Raw genomic sequence first — 17,087 nt, 5'->3', positions numbered from 1 at the left:
GTCCTGAGGAAATCCTCTCCTCATCCGGAGGAACAGATAATCAGACAGCTGATGTTCAGAGGACCATGAGAAGCAGCAGGACCTGATACCGGGTCCGGTTCTGAAGACCTGTGGCGACCAGCTGGCTCTCGTCCTCTGCGATATATTTAACACCTCGCTGAGCTGTGCTGCTCCATCCTGCTTCAAGACGGCCATCATCATTCCAGGGCAAAAAAACACCATTTCGTCACTGAATGACTTCCGTCCTGCTGCCATCATGATGAAGAGTTTCGAGAGGCTGGTGAAGAATCACAACATCTCAAAACTTCTCTCTTCTTTTGAAATTAGAGGACAGCTGAGAGTCATCAGGACTGAGCTTCCTTCCGTCCTCACAGTCGCTGCCTGTCCAGGACTTGGCGATTAAGAAAGACCCTTCCACCCTCAGCAGGTCAGGTCTCCCTGCTGCCTCTGGGAAAACGTCCAGCAGCTTCAAATGCAGAACAACCAGATTCCACAACAGCTTCGTCCCTCAGGCCATAAGGATGATAAACTCCCATTAGTTTCATCTTTTATTATATATATTTACATTGATACTTTTATTATTATTTATTTATTTATTATTGGAGCCTTGCAACAAAATTTCTTTCAGTTTGTACATTTTTAAATGTGCAATTGAATGACAAACTATGTATATGTATTAAATACTTCTGTATTTTTTATGGCGGCAGAGTGAATCTTTGGTATTGGCACCTGAGTAGTTCTGTAATTTTTAACGTGGCACACTAAAACGTCTCTCCTTCATTTGGCTCTGTTTGTGGCACTTCAATACTTCTGTATTTTTATTGCAGCAGAGGGAATCTTTACTCTCTTTGGGCACCTCGGTAGTTCTGTAATTTTAACTATGTATCCTAAATATTTTCTCTTTCTTTGACTCTTGTTCTTGCTCAGTGCATGTTCTTGTGGCAGAGTGACTCTTCCGCGTGTGGTTTTGGCACCTCGGTAGTTCTGTACTTTTGCCGGGGCAGCGTGAACCTCCTCCCCCTGCGCCGGCTGTCGTGGGCGGAGTGGGACTCGTGGTGAAGGGGGGGAACCTCCTGCTCCTCTCGGACCGCCTTGACTTCACAAACACGTCAGAAACGCGGCGGAGCGGCTGCGGGAAGCACCGTCCGTTACTCACGCCTCCTCTCTCGGTAAGTTTTATTGTTTTCATAAAGGAATAAAGTTAAAATAATTAAGTTTTGATACTGTTGTTCTGGTCGCGTTCGCTAGCCAGCTAGTGAGCTAACAGTCGTTAGCTCGGTTCGTCTCGGTTCGGCTTCCCCCACATCTGGCGACCTGAGCCTGGGTTAAAGAGTTGGTTCCGCTGCCGGAACCGAACCACAGGTGCCCTGGGGTGGACCTGGTTCTGTTCGTGTTTGCTGGGAGTTGTTTGGACTTGTTAGCACCTCTCCGAACCGGGAGCAGAACCGCTGCTGTTAACGGTTAAACGCTGGTTCTGGAGCTGGGTGATCCGAGGACACCTGAACGTCTCAGCGGGTATTAGCTCGTTTTCTGCGCTTCACGTTTCAGCCTGTTAGTTTTGTCCCTCACATCTACGGAAAAACAGGAACAAAGAAAAGTTTCGCTCCGAGTTTAATCATCACCGGAAACTCTTTGTTTCATCAGCGGCTAAGTTGGGTCAACCGAGACGCTTTCAGGGCCTGGTCGGTTCCGACCGGAGGAGCCGATTTCCAGCTGAAACGGGATTTATGTTATCGGAGGAGTTTCACTGTTCTGCTCCAAACAAAAGGCCCTGAGGGCCTCCTCCTCCTCCTCCTCCTCCATATTAATGACCGGACCCCCTTCAGGATTTACAGGAACGCTTCTGTAAATTTGCGGCTCTTCTGTAAATTTGCGGCCGTTTCACTGGTTTTGAGTGACTTTTTGCGTTTTTCTTTGTATGAAATTTACAACTTGTATAGAAAATTGTAGTTTCTAAACCAGAGTGTTTCTTTTATTAGGTAAGTAGGACCACAAGGTTCTAATGATTTTCATTCAGTCAGGACTTTACGCTGACACTAGCCACATGCATTGCAGGTAGATTGTAGTAAAGCATTGATTAATACCTGGTTTTAAATTTAGTTCACTGGACTTGACAATCAGCCGACAGCTTGTGTGCGCTGGGCTTTACACTAAGGAAATGAGGTCAGAGGTCAGTGGAGAGCACTGGAGTTGAGCCTTTTTTCATTCGGTGTCATTAACAGAAAGAGAAAAAGGCCGGAAGAGACGATAATGCCGATAATTAAAATGACGTTGATAGTTTTAATTTATCGTACGATTAATTGATTTACCGTTATCGCGACAGGCCTACCCCTACCGCTCAGAATGGTTTTATTTAAAAGAAAAAAATGATTTACTAAAATCTTTAACTTTACATTAACTTGTTTATTTTATTAGCCTGTCTGTGTTATCAGACACCAATGATTTATTATACATCTTTCTGTACCAGGTGTTTAATGTTTGCTTTTGGGATTAAATAGTCACAAACGTCTAGTTAGATGTTTTATTATTTTAAATAACGCTTGATATGAGAACAAGTCAATGATCTGTTGGGACCAAATCTGTGTTCGCAGTTTAAAACGATAATGAATCCATATTAATCCGTCGGGTCTCCTGATGATATCAGCGCCGCTGGACCGGCTCACTGTGTGCAAACAGAACCGCCGTGTTCCTCGTGGTGGAAGTTGCTGCTCTGGTTTTGTTGTGGGTCGGTTGGCTCCCTTCAGGCTTCCCCGTTGCTATGGAAACGGCAGCTGCTTGGTACCTGGATGGGGGCGGGACCTCACCTGGGGGTGGAAACGTCATCAGAGCGACCGGATGGAGGGGGTGGCAGACCTCGTGTCCCGACCGAGTCCGCCTTGGCCTCAGGAGACACGAACTGGCTTCTGGATGCGTTTCCATGACGAGGAAGCTGGCAGGCGTCGCCATGCCGACGCATTCTTCCTGGTTGGTTGTTGGAATAAGAATGATGTTCAGTGTTTGTTCAGCTTTTCCAGAAAAAAGCTGGTGATGCCTGTTCAGCACCGGACCTGCTGCAAGTCCAGTAAACACAGAGTAGCTGCAGTCTGACGGACGGCTGGGCCTACGGAGCTACATCGGGGGAATTATTGTAATTTAATTTTTTCAAAAAAATATTTGAAACAATACATCTTTAAGAGAAGTTATATGAATTAGAAAAACTAAATTTAAACAATGACCGGAAACAGAAAAAAATAGAAATAAATAATTCAAATATAGGATCAGAATAATCTTTAACAGAAAAAATTATTTTAAATCAGAAAAAACATTTTGAAACTAAAAAGTTAATTTAAGACATAAAAAAGAATTTGAAACTTTAAAAAAGTCTGGAACAAAAGATTTGAAAGAAAAATGAAACAGAAAAAATAAAACATTTTAAATTATCGTAACAGAATGATTTCAAATGAATAAATTAATTTTGAATCAGAAAAACATAATTTTTCCTTCATACTGGCTTCATCACATCATCTGAAGGACTGGGATGCCTGGATTATTGTTTCATGATGAACTGCAGATTAAATCAAAGCAATCAGACAATAACACGGAACACCTGACCTTGGATTTCCCATTTGTCATTGAACGCACCGTCACGGAGAGCAGCAGCTGTCATGTATGTAGAGCTGCAGCCTAAAATATGATAGATAGATAGATAGATAGATAGATAGCATTTATTGTCATTGAACAGAATTCAACGAAATTTCCATTGCAGGAAATATGAGCCATAAAGTTGTCAGACAGAAAAAATGGCTGGAAGGACAGAAGTTCATTAGTGGTGGAGGAAATATTCACACCTCCAACAGGAAGTTGGTTTTGTTTTTACCGTGTTGGAGGGAAAAATCCTCCAACTGCATCATTTAATGACTCTGCTGTCCTGCAAGTCTGATGTGACGGAAACCCCCAAACCTCTCCGGCTCCATATGGGTCAGAGGTCAGAGACGACAGGAGGGGGCCCATCGCCGATGTATGGAGTCACTTTAATCACAAAATTATCAACATGTAGGGATAAGAAATATAAAGTTAGCTGCGTTGTGTTAATCAGCCCTGATCAGATTTTATTGTAGAAACTGACTAAAAACACAATCGACTGAATAATCAATATATGGATCATGGTTATTAATTAAAACGAACAAAATAAAAACTGAAAGTTAGAAAATATTTTTGTTAATTGAAATGCATTTCATTTAATGGGGGAAAACTATAAGTAACTGGAGCTATAATATAACATGCTGAAATTCTAGAGATATATCCTTCATTTTCATGTTTGTTAATCTATTAGCCTTTCGATTTGATGCGACATTTATTTTTCCCCATACTAGCAGTTTACGTCAGCTGTCGGTAAATTACGGCGCCACATTCTCCTCCTGGAGACAAAATGGTGGAAGTTGTGATAAAACTCCAGTCAGTTTGTTAAAAATTGAGTCCATCTTTGGAAAACGTTCTGTTGAATATTCATCATCCAATCAATGTAAACATAACAACTTTAAAAAAAAATTAAATTCTGCACCTAAAAATCAAACTGAAAAAACTAAAACTACTGCTATGACTAATAAAAACTAAATGACCAATAAAAACTAGTAATTAGTCAAATCTAACTAAAACTAACTGAAATAAACAAAATTACAATAAAATAAAGCTAAACTAAAACTGACTAAACCTGGTTTGGGTCGATGAATGGATGAATATTTCAGATACATTTGAACAAATTAACCCTTTAGTGAAGTCACAAACTAATATTTCAATCCGTTATGTTTTAATTAGTTTCTTAAATGACTCCAGATATCCAGGACCGATTTTAGGCCCGACTTCACAGGTTTTAATCTGATTGTGAATTCCTCTCCGTTTCCATGGAAACCAGCCGTCCGACTCGGGCCGTAGCACTTCCTGATGTCTGCCGGTCAGGAGCGCGTTCCCAACAGCAGACTTCCTGCTGATGGTTTCCCTGAAAACCTGGACCGGATTCCTGGCTTGGATTCTGGACTCGCCTCAGCAGATCCCCAGGGGTCAGAAGGTCAGGGGTCGGGGGTCAGGGGATGAAGGTCGTTGGTGGTTGAAGCTTTTCTCTCCATGTAGAAACTTCAGAAATGAGGTTCTTCCAGCTTCTGTTGGGACATTTTGTTTGCTGCCTCACCGGTTCTGATCCAAACCAGCTGTGTGTGGAACATCTGGCTCGGGTCAACCGGCGTAAAATCAGAAACAGATTTGTTGACTTGGACTGAGGCTCAGCAAGGAATTTCACTGCAGTTTTTAAGAGCTCAGGCTATAAACACAGCTAGAAAATGGGCGTTTCCTGTAAGAATGCGTTGGGTTCTGTAAGCTGAATGTTTGTGCTGTAAATTACAGAAATGTCCTAAAGAATGAGAAGAAGACGAGTATTAGAAACTAGAGCAGAACTCTGCATACAAAGCTAAACCCTCTGCTGAGGAGCGTAATGAGCAAAAGATCAATAAGAGCGCTCTGTTTTGATGAGCTAAAATGTTTTTAGCTAAGATGCTAAATGTTGTGGGTTGCTAACGCCCATGTTTCATAAGTGTGAAAACAGCAGTTATAAGGTAAAATGAACTGAAAAGCTAAAGCTAGCTAAAATACTAACTACAGCATGTTGGCTAACACGGACATGTTTGACAGCATTAAATTACTCTATTCAGGATGTAAGTTGAAGCTTTTAATTTAAAATTAGCTCAAATATAATGGATGCAATTCTAACATTAGACAACATGCTAACTGTAGCATGTTGACTAAGGCTAGCATGTTGGATAACATTAACTTCAGTATGTTAATGTTAGAATTAGCTAAAATGTAGCTGATGAATACAAAGCTAGAATTAGCATGTGGGCTATCAGTAGGATGAAACCTGATGTTGGAAACAATAGTTTAAGCTAAAATGAGCTAATGTTAGATAAAGAGCTAATTGTTTTATAACATTAATTTATTCCATTCAGTATGTTAATTTTAAATTTAGCTCAAATGTAAATGATTGATGCAAAACTAACGTTAGCATGTTGAAATGACATTGGAAACAATCGTTTTTAAAGCGAATATGCTGAATGTAGTATGTTAGCTTGAACTCTGTTAAAATTAGATCAAATGCTAACATAAATACCATCAATAGTATGTAGACTAACATTAAGTTACTCCATTCAGTGAGCAAACGCCTGTTTAAGAGCTAAAATTAGCTAAAAGCCAGAAACCTGGTGGACTGGGTGGATTTGCTGCTGATCTCTTCCAGTCTGAGGAGTCGGCTTCATGTTGCATCAGGAGGAAATGCAGCTCGGCTGATAATGACTCATAATGTTCAATCAGTCATCATTACGGATGTCATGGGTTAACGCATTCAGACTAATGAGTTTACCTCCTGTTAGTGACCGCCAGCTTCCTCTCATCCTCAAGCTAACTTCATGGCAGTCTTTCTCTCTTAAGTCTGCAGCAGATGCAATATTGATGCGCTGCACACTGAAAGCATCCGCTGCTGCGGCTAAAGATTATTGGGACGTTAAACATGAGCAGAAGTTTATCTTCTCCTACCAAAGTAAGAGCGATCCACATGTCAGTTTATTTCTACCTGGAAAAATTCAGTCAGTATTTAACATCCGACCAATTTAAAAATAACTTATGCTCATATAGTCTTCTTCTGGACAAAACTCCACTGATTCTCCGGGATTTTGTTGGAAAAACTCCACAGTGGGCGGAGCCAAGAGGCAGTGAGGGGCGTGGCCAGGTGTGGCGCTCGCAGGGTGTGTTCAGGGGGAACAGTGGAGTTTCTAACTTAATGAAGCTGAAAAGTCACTAAATTTGTTGAGTCGTTTTTTGTATAAAAAGAAAAAAAAGTCGCTAGAATCTGAAAAGTTGCTAAATGTGGCAACAGACTCTAGCTGTGTTTTTTTTCCTTTATACAAAAAAACGACTATCGACAGATTGAGTGATTTTTTTTCAGTAAAGTGATTAGCAAGGAATGTGGCAACTTACACTGGCATCTTCTTTTGTCAAATCAAATCATTTGTCAAAAATCAAATCTGATTGAACTGCTGAACGTTTTCCAACAGAGGAAAGCAACAAATGTGGCATCTTTCTCAAAAAACCTAGCAACTAATATAGTGTGTGTTTTTTAAAAGCGACCAGCAACAAATCCAGCCATTTTCCCCCCAAAAAAGCAACTAGCAACAACACTGGCTTGTTTTTTTTTTTTTGTTAAAACAGTCACAACAAATCTAGCAGCTTTTGTTCATCAGTGACAGGCGACAAATCTTCAGTCTTTCTTAATTCTAGTGAATCTTTATACACAAAAGTGTCTGTTTGCACAGAAACGTACAGATCTAAAGATTAAAGACCAATTTAGACAGTTTGTCTGAAAAACTCCAGCGGGTTTTCTGGCTCGTTGCTTTTCCTTCCTCCTTCCTCGCGTGTAAGTCGGATTTGAAGCGGATCATCTGCTGCTGCTGAGCTGTGAACCCGTCCTGATGTTCTGCTTTGCTCCTGAGTGCGAAGCGTTTCCTCACCGATCTGTTTACAACACAGCATGTAGTGCAGTGGCGTCTCCACCGGGGGCGCTGCTGAGCAGGGCTGTGGTTCAGGCAGCTAGTTGTCCTGATTCTCATCATAAACAGGATAAATGTTCGGTGCTGAGGATGTGAGGAGGCGGGCCGCTGATGCTCTGAGCTTCTGCAGCTCTTATTGGGTCTCCTGGGCCGTCCGGCGGTTCTGGTTCTGGTGGATCATCTGCATTTTCCCCTGAAACCTTCTCTAAGAGCTGATGAAGAGGATGAAGATGATGAAGAGGATGATGGTTCATTTGAGCCCAAACAAACCGACTCCAGATCCGGTTCCTGGGATCCATGTTCATTCGCTCAGAATTTAAAACTGAGCGACGAATCTAAAACATAACTCTGACTTCAAGCAGCAAATCAAGACTTTTATTTTTTCTTCAGTAAAATTAAAATAAATCTTTTTAAGAAAAGTGACGAATGGAAATTGATTTGTTTTGTAAGAATCTGACACATTTTTTAAAGCGACTAGTGAAAAATGATGGACTTTTCTCTAAGAGACCAGCAGCAGCTTTAGCAGCCTGTCATACATTTATTTATTTTTGTCACAACAGCCAGTAGCAACAAATCAGATTTTTTTATAAGTGACCTGCGACAAAATACTTTTTTTTTTATTTTCAAAGTCATTAGAGAAAAACATGATTATTTTTAGAGTGGAAACATTTATGTTGTGTGAAGTGGATCGATGTTTCCTGTATTTCAGTTTTTTCTTCAGATTTAGTTTTCATGTCGTTCTTCCTCCTCTGTCAGACGCGATCAGGTGATTAGCTGGAAGCTGCTCGCCTTCAGTGGATTAGGATTAGGATTATCGCCGCCTGGCCGGCTGCTTTAACCGACTAATTAATGGGTTTGTTTCTGACGCTGCAGCAGAGGTCAGAGGTCACTCTCGCTCGTTTTGTTCACGCCTTTTCTTCTTCTGTTGTCTTTCAGAGCCTGGTCTCCACGGCAACGGGCCAGTGAGTCCTGCGGGTTATTCCAGAACCGGCTGTAATCCTCGCTTCCTTTGTTCCGGCGGCGGCCTGCGGGGGCCATGACGGGGGGGTGGCGGCAGAATCAGCCGACGGCGGCAGAATGAGCGGGCCGGGCTGCCCGCGGGCCGGGTCTTCACCCCACGACGAGCCGGACCTCCAGAGGTCTCAGAGGTCGGCCCGGTGATGAGCTGAAGGATCGCCAGGCGCTCGTTTCCTCTCCTGCCGGTTGATACTTCCTGTTTCCTGTCTGGGGGGGACGTTCCTCCCCCACGCCTGCCAGAAGTGCCTTCCTGTCCCTGAACTGATCCGTTTTGCCTCACGTCCTCACCTGGACCCTTCAGAACCGCTCCGTTCGTCCAGCCATCGCCATGGTTACCCTGCAGTCCAAGTGGCGCTTCCTGTTCATGTTCCTGGGCATCCAGCTGGTCGTCATGGCGCTGCTGTCCCGGGAGGGCTACCACAAGCGGGTCAGCTACTTCATCCGGATCTTCCGTAAGGGCAAGGTGGCCGGCCTGGTCCGGAACCGCACCGGCGCCGCGCTGGGCGGCGGGGATGTCTACGCCAACCTGTCCTACCTGTCCCGGGGACACGGCCACGCCGACGACATGCCTTACTGCCCCAAGACGTCCCCGCTCATCGGTGAGTCCAGAACCCTCCGGTCCAAACCCGGCAGAACCCGGCAAATCATCACTGCCGTTTTTCCCTCTGAAACAAGGGGGAACCTTCTAGTTGGTGATTAATGACTTCCTGTTTCTTGGGGGAATAAAGATGATGCGACACAGAGGAGCTGCTTTCATCCAGTAAATGTCTCCACTTGTTGCTATGGAAACTCGCTCGTTTCCATAGCAACCGCTGCATCCCATCTACAGGCCAGAGACGAGTATTTCTTGTCCCACCATCACAAACGTAAACACATGCAGTTTACTCTGCCTGGACTTTAACTAGACCAAAGTTAGGGATGATTTCAAGAATTTCATCACGATATTTTTTGGTATTATTCCGATAACGATAAAAATTTAAAAACTGTTTATTGCTACTTTTTTGGCTGATGCAGCAAACATAAATACTTTTTATGAGTAAATTGTTAAAATTTAACGACGATTCAGGGAGGAAAGAGTGGAGAAAATAATAAAAATAACATCCATCCATCCATCCCCCTCTTTCTCTCTCTCTCCCCCCTCCTCCCCTCCGGGGTCGTGGGGTCAGTAGGGAGGTCCAGACTTCCCTCTCCCTGGTCATTTGGGCCGGTTCCTCCTCTGGAACCTCGAGGCGTTTAGTGACCAGAGGAAAAATCCTCAGCTGAACATTAATGCAGCGTTCGGCTGGTCTGGGGATTATTTCTGGAATAATCGATCGATCAATAACTGGATAACTGAGGTTTATTTAATGTAAAATATTTTTATATGGTTTTGGTCCAATATCTTTTATGTTACTAAATGATCGATTACTGAATTAAACTATTATTTCACTAATCGATTAATCGTGATTAAACTGCCGTGAAGCTGTTTGGTTCTGGTTCTGTAGATGAACAGAAACTGATTCGGATCAGAACATTTGCTGCCTTCGTCTCGCCAAGTTATTATTATTATTATTATGGTATTTCCCATCCAGCAGCCATGTTTTAATGTTGATCCTGCAGGGCTGAAGGTTCTGTTGGGTCAGAACCTTCATGTTCCGGCTCTGATTCGGACCGGCGCCGCCTGCGGGCTCTTCATTCCGCTCCTCTTCCTCCCTCCTGTGTTCCTGCTTTGCATCTTTGTGCCGTTCTGCTCCGGCGAGATCAGGGCTTATGTAAGCCCGTCGCCGTGCTGACGCTGCAGCAGGGAGACCTTAAAGGCACAGCGCCGCTAATTTACCAGGTCCAGCTTGATGAGCGCGGCGCTGCCGGGCCGTTTGGGGATTTGGGATTAATTATCTCGGTGAAAGTCGGTCTTCTAAAGACGGAAAAGAGGAGGATGAATCTGTCGTCTGACTTCACCTCCGCAGCAGCCGCTGGTTCCGCCGCAGAGACGGAACCAGAACCAGAACCAGAAAGGATGGTTCTGGTTGGTTCTGCTGTTTATTTGTTGCCTTTTAGGCTCTAAAACATGAAGATTGTGCCGCTGAACCCATCAATCGCAGAATTACACAACTCCAGTCTCATCGTGGTTCAGGTGGAAAACTCCAGGAATTCTGGGAAAATTTTCTGACAGAAGTGGCTGGTCTGCATGTCGACCAGCTGAGGTCAGAGGTCATCCCTCTGCTGAAGTCAGTGGGTGTTTCTCCATTGTTTTAGTTATCGATTAATCGATTGTTCTAACGATTAATCGGGAATCGAACCTGGTTGAGCTTAACCTCTGCGCCGCCACGACTCGCCCAGATTCTGCATATTTTTATTCAATGTTAGAAATGGTAAAAACTGAAATAATTCAGTTTCTTTTCTAAATCTGAAAATGAACAATTTTCCTAAAATGCAGAGCTGTTTTCCTTTACTGAATGTTTGAAGGATTTTTTAGCTGCTTTTCTATAAATCATCAATCAATGAGTGAAAAATTCAGTCGTTTCTGATCTGGTGATTATTTATTGATTAACCAGATAAAAATTTTTTTTCCAGAATCTGAACCATGTGGAGCTAAAACACCAGAATAGTTCTGGGTCAAACAGTTGAAGGTTTAACAGCCTTTTTAGAGTCTATATTCTCCAGTTAATGATTAATTGATTACATTGATTCCATAATGGATCAATCCAGTCAGCTCTGCTTCTGCTGGCTTTTCCTCAGGGTGCCATTATGAAACTGTTGCTGCTCTAAGCTGGTTCTGTTGGCTACCTGGTGGTCTGAGTCAGAACCACCTGAACCGCCCGCCGACCCGGTTTCTGCCTCCATGCTGCTCTGTGGTTCTGCCTCCGGTCCGGTAAACCAGAACCCGTTTTGTGTCTGCAGGTGGGCCGATCCACGTCAGCTTCCCGTCCGGCCTGACCCTGGCCCAGGTCGAGAGGAAGAACCCCCTGGTGGTGAGTGGGGGGCGGTACCGGCCGCCGGACTGCGAGGCCCGCCACCGGACCGCCATCATCATCCCGCACCGCCACCGCGAGCATCACCTCAAGTTCTTGCTCTACTACCTGCACCCGTTCCTGCAGCGGCAGCAGCTCAGCTACGGCATCTACGTCATCCACCAGGTGAGACCCGCAGAACCCGCAGAACCCGGCAGAACCAGGCGCTGTCGGCTCTGCTGCTCCCTCTGCTGGCTGCTCTCTGCATGACTGAGGAAAATCTCGTCATTTCTCTGTTTTTCCACCAGATTATTTATGATCTGCAGCGATTGAAACATTGACTCGGTATCGACCCATACCGATGTCTCCAGTCTGGCTCTGAAAGCATCAGACTGGAAACCAGTTCAGGTCTACTGGTGAAAACAGGATCATGTGATGAACCATAAACTGGTTCTGGAAAACATGCAGCCTGGATTATTATGGAAAACGTTTCTCTTTATAAAATCAAATAGTTTTTAATTCTTTCCTGGATTTATTCAGATATTAATAAAAATAAAAGTATGATCCGCTTCAATGACGTCGACAGGAATCAGAAACGTTTTTACTTCTGCAGTGAATCCAGATTAAAACCTCATCCGGCCGGATCTTTGGCGCCCCCTGGCTGCGAAGCCCTGAATGCAGAGCCGCATTAAGGATCGGCATCATGACTCAGAAATGAACCTTTGGTTTGTTCTGAACCAAAGTGTGGCTCGGGGCCATGTGTGGCCCTGTGGTGGATTTTAGGCGTCCCCCTGCAGCTGCATTTATTTTTGTTTTATTTACAAAGCAACACTTTAAAATTTTATGTATAAAAATAATAAATTGCCATTAAAGTTTTTTGCATTGATCTAAATTTTGGGGTAAATGGAACCACAAATATCAACAAAAGCAAATTTTACTTCTCATCAAAAGCAAAAAAAAGATGAGAAACCGGTCGTTCATGTTCTGTCTCCAAAATAATTTATACATGTTTTCTACAAAACCTTATGTTGGGTAAATTGTATTATTAGTATTAACAAATATTTGTTGTATCATGTAGCCTTGTAGTTACATTTAGATAATGTTTCTGTGTGTTAAATAACTTTGATTCCATCCTGAGACTTCCCTGGGAAATAGGGGTGACAGCTACTCTCAGCAGCTGTTGCCCTGCAGGACGTCCTACAAGACAGAGGTGTTAGTTGCTCCCAGCAGAGTTTTACAAGCCTGCAATAAACTCTGCTCTGTGCTACAAAGCCGTTGCTTTGAAGCTATACAACGTGTCCTATTCGACGCCGTGCCTGGAGCAAGAAGGATTTAGATTGTAGATAACATGTGTTTAGTTTAGTGATTGTCTTTTAGCACTGCAACTAAAATGCTTTGACCCCACCCCCTAGAGTTGCAGTGCTCAGTGTGAGAGGGTTCCTAAGAGCAATAAAAGAGAGGAACAGACAGATGTGTTTCAGAGCAGGTTGGAGATTTGTAACTGAAAGCACATCTCTGTCTGCTCTCCTTGCGAGAAACAAAGAATCTAACTCTCTTGTCTTTCCTGTGTTTGTTTAATAGGTATTTAGACCTGACACTTTATTTTCCTTATGTTGGTAAAAGTGAAGTAGTTTAGTTCATTATTTAGCAGATAAAATAAAAAGGGCTGCATCTGCAGCGCGTCTCCTAAAGTTTTTCTGTTAAGTTTTGGGTTTTCTGGGTGTTTTTGCGGTGCAGGCGGGGAATTACACCTTCAACCGGGCCAAGCTGATGAACGTTGGCTTCCGAGAGGCGATGAGGGAGGAAGACTGGGACTGCCTCTTCTTCCACGACGTCGACCTCATCCCCGAGGACGACCGCAACCTCTACGTCTGCGACGCCAACCCCAAGCACGCCGCCATCGCCATGGACAAGTTTGGCTACAAGTGCGCCGCTGCAGCGTCCGTTAGAGTCCGCGGCGCCTCCTACTGGTAGACTCACGCTGCCTCTGCTGCTTGTCCCCTCCAGGCTTCCGTACAAAATGTACTTTGGAGGCGTGTCGGCGCTGTCGCCGCTGCACTACCTGAAGATGAACGGGTTCCCCAACAACTACTGGGGCTGGGGCGGCGAGGACGACGACATCGGCGTCAGGTCAGACCCGTTCCGATTCTCTACGACCCACCTTTGACCTTCTGCCTTTGACCTTCTGCTCTCCGTCCTCAGGGTGTCTCTGTCGGGGATGTTCATCAGCCGTCCGTCTCTGAAAGTCGGCCGCTACAAAATGATCAAACACAAGCTGGACAAAGGCAACGACGTGAATCCCAAGAGGTAGAGAGCAACCGCACGACTGCTGCTGGACACCCAGCCTGGACTCCATGGTCTAGTCAAAGCAACCAGCCTTTAAATGCACATTAGCATGAATCCTACATGTAGCATATTGATTAACATTTGGCTTTACTGGTAATTTAACTGAACTAAAAGGAGGTAAAGGTGTATTGAATGAGGGTGTAATACTGAGTTACACCAGAGGGTGGCGGTGCATCGTTTTCCCGTCATCACAGACACATGAAGAAGTAGACAAGCAGTAAAGAGTTTTAATTCCAGGTTGATAATTTTCACCAAATGATGATTCTTTAAGATTTTTATTTTTTTATTTTGACAATGTTTTGAGATAAAAACAAAAGTTCTGTTAGCACGTAGCATGCCAGTTGCAATGCTAGCTTAGCTGCTAACTGCTAGTGTATTTTGGAGTTGGTTCTGTCATATTTTATGTTAATACTTATTACCCACACAAAGTCAAACAAAATGACACATTTAGTCAGAAATAGACTAAATATATGTTAAAGTTAATTTTGAATAATCAGTTACATAGATTTTGGCACATTAAAAAATATATTTTTAACACAATTGCGTTTTTAAGTTTTAATACATACAAGTGCCAGAACTTTTGTATTTTGTTTCTGGTACAACTGTAAATCTGACGGACAAGCTACATCCGCTAACTGATGACAACGCTGCTGCTCTCGACCCACTGGGCTTAATTCCTGCTTCATCAATGATCCGGAAAATAAATATATTGTTGTTCAAGTTGTAGAAGGAGTTAGTGCTCAATGCTAAACATGTTGCTAATGTTGGCGTCCACAATCCATATCTCTAAAGTTCAATGAATGATCACTAATTTGAAACAGAAGAAACTGAAGAATATCTTTATCAGTGACGTTGTGTGTATTTATCAAATCATTTGAATTGAAAACTTTTGTTGTTTGTGTCAATCTAACTTCGTCTCTCTTCAGGTTCAACATGTTGGCGAAGACGCGTCAGACCTGGAAGATGGACGGCATGAACACGGTGGAGTACGAGGTCGTCTCCAGGGACTACCTGCCTCTCTACACCAACATCACCGTCAACATCGGGACGGAGTCCGGCCTGCGCCCGCCTGCGCCGAAACCCGCAGCAGAGAAAGCTGCTGCAGCACAGAATCCTGCAGCAGAAAAAGCTGCAGCACAGAAGCTTGCAGCCAATTTTTCAAACAAACTCCAGGAGAAACTTGCTGTGAAATAATCCTGTTGGTGTGATTTGTGGTAGAATGAAGCGATAGCTCCCCCTTGTGGCTCCTGCGGTCGTCCGGAGCTGCGGAGAGGAGGAACCCGGTTGGACTCTGTGAGTTTGTTTGTCAGGCGCTGTCGCCGCTGTATAAACCATGAGGCCTTAGAATCGCGTCTTTTCTCTTCATGTAGACCTTAGAGCGTAGAGGGAGTTCAGAGGAGGAAGCTGCTGGAGCGTTTTCTGATTAGAAAACGCAGATTCACGTCGGATCTGTGAAAGCTGATCGGGCCTGGGTCAGTTTCAGATTCACTGCTTCGGTTTCTCTTTTTTTCCTCGTTTCCTGTGGATGATAAATGAATTCCTGCATTTTCTTCACTCCGACGGCTGATTGTGTGAAAACATTTCTCTAATCCTCTGAGTTTGGCAGAAGAAACCAAAGAAGAAGTTTTCATTCTTCATATCACTTGATGTTAGTTTGCTTGAAGCTCCAGGTCCCAGACGCCTGGCTTGTCACGTAGATGGGAAATGGCCTTAGACACTCCAGCCTGGTTCTGATCCATAAACGGCAGTTTGGGTCGGACAGACTGAGACTTTTACTCCTTGAGAAGAGGAAGTGAACGGGACAGGTATCATTGGGTTCAGTGTCAGTTAATTTCTGTTCTCCTTTCCAACTTCTGCACAGTCCACAGTGGCCTTATAATCATAAATAAACGGATTCAAAATGAAAATGTTCTGTCGGGTTTTTCTTCCCTCCTGGTTTTTGTTGCTCATATAAAACAGAAAATCACTCAACGCTGGACGTCTGAAATCGAGACACCCAGGAGGATCAAACTTTAGTTCCTCTAACGCTAAGATGCTATGCTAACACAAATTAGTTAGCAGAAGCTAATGCTACAGCACAACAACAACAACAAGGTATTTAATGCACAGCATCACAGGTGGAGGAGGACATGAGGAACATTATAGTGACAAAAATTTATTTAACAAATCAGGCTGTTGGATTTGGAATTGAAAATGTGACCTTAGTGATGCAGAACTTATGTTAACATTTTTATTATGGAAAATATTTACAGGAAAGCCATTCAAATATCTGTCCTCGGCACTAGACCCTTCAGCTCAATTTAATTTTTACATGACATATTCTATAATGCCATGGGTTGGGGAATTAGCCGACTTCCACTTTGATATCAAGTATAGACCGGGGAAGAGGAATGCTGATGCAGATATGTTGTCCAGATACCCAGTAGGCCTTGAACAGTACATGAAAGATCATACTGAGACAGTGTCTCCTGAAGTTGTGTCTGCAGTGTGGCAAGGCAACAAAGCAACACAAAGCGGTGATGTTCCCTGGATTGCTGCATTACAACTTGCTGTTGAAAATGATGAGGCTAACCTACCAGACAGTGTCATGACCATTGTTCCTGAAGACATCAGAGCATCACAACAAGAAGATACAGCTATTAAAGAGATTGTATCATTGAAACAAAGAAATTGGAGTCCAAATGAAAAGGATAAAAGAACCATGTGCAAAGAAACAAGGAGACTGTTGTACGAGTGGAACAAGTTAGTCGTGGAAAATGGACTACTTTTCCGGAAAACAGAACTAAACAGACAGCTAGTTCTCCCCGAAAGACTCAAACCACTAGTGTTAAAGAGCTTACATGACGATATGGGCCATGTCGGTCCTGACAAGGTGATTCATCTTGCCCGAGAACGCTTTTACTGGCCGAACATGCAACAAGACATTGAGGACTATGTGACCAAGAAATGTCAATGTATTAAACAAAAACATCCCAATGTCCCGCAGAGAGCTCCAATGGGATCCATCACAACTAGTGCGCCATTTGAGTTGGTCTCTATTGATTATTTGCATTTGGAGCCAAGCAAAGGAGGATACGAGTATATCCTGGTTGTCGCTGACCATTTCACTCGATTTGCACAAGCTTACCCAACGAGAAACAAATCCGGAAAGACAGCAGCTGAAAAGATATTTCAAGATTTTATTCCTCGTTTTGGGTACCCAGAGAAACTACATCATGATCAGGGA

The 17,087-nt window shown here is 43.6% G+C and overlaps 1 protein-coding gene across 1 annotated transcript; it reads left to right on the top strand.

Annotated features, from left to right (window-relative positions):
- Nucleotides 1-1,015: 1,015 nt before the first annotated feature.
- LOC114141594 (beta-1,4-galactosyltransferase 3) lies at nt 1,016-15,768 on the top strand. The gene is made up of 7 exons (XM_028012226.1): nt 1,016-1,169; nt 8,505-9,184; nt 11,466-11,701; nt 13,253-13,440; nt 13,523-13,645; nt 13,718-13,822; nt 14,788-15,768. The coding sequence occupies exons 2-7, from the start codon at nt 8,914-8,916 to the stop codon at nt 15,053-15,055; spliced, it is 1,191 nt and encodes a 396-aa protein (XP_027868027.1). The 5' UTR covers nt 1,016-1,169; nt 8,505-8,913; the 3' UTR covers nt 15,056-15,768.
- Nucleotides 15,769-17,087: the final 1,319 nt, after the last annotated feature.

This window comes from Xiphophorus couchianus, chromosome 3 (genome assembly GCF_001444195.1).
Source record: "Xiphophorus couchianus chromosome 3, X_couchianus-1.0, whole genome shotgun sequence".
Classification (NCBI taxonomy): domain Eukaryota; kingdom Metazoa; phylum Chordata; class Actinopteri; order Cyprinodontiformes; family Poeciliidae; genus Xiphophorus; species Xiphophorus couchianus.
The sequence above is the reverse complement of the archived record's forward strand: the minus strand, read 5'-3'. Positions and strand labels throughout refer to the sequence as shown.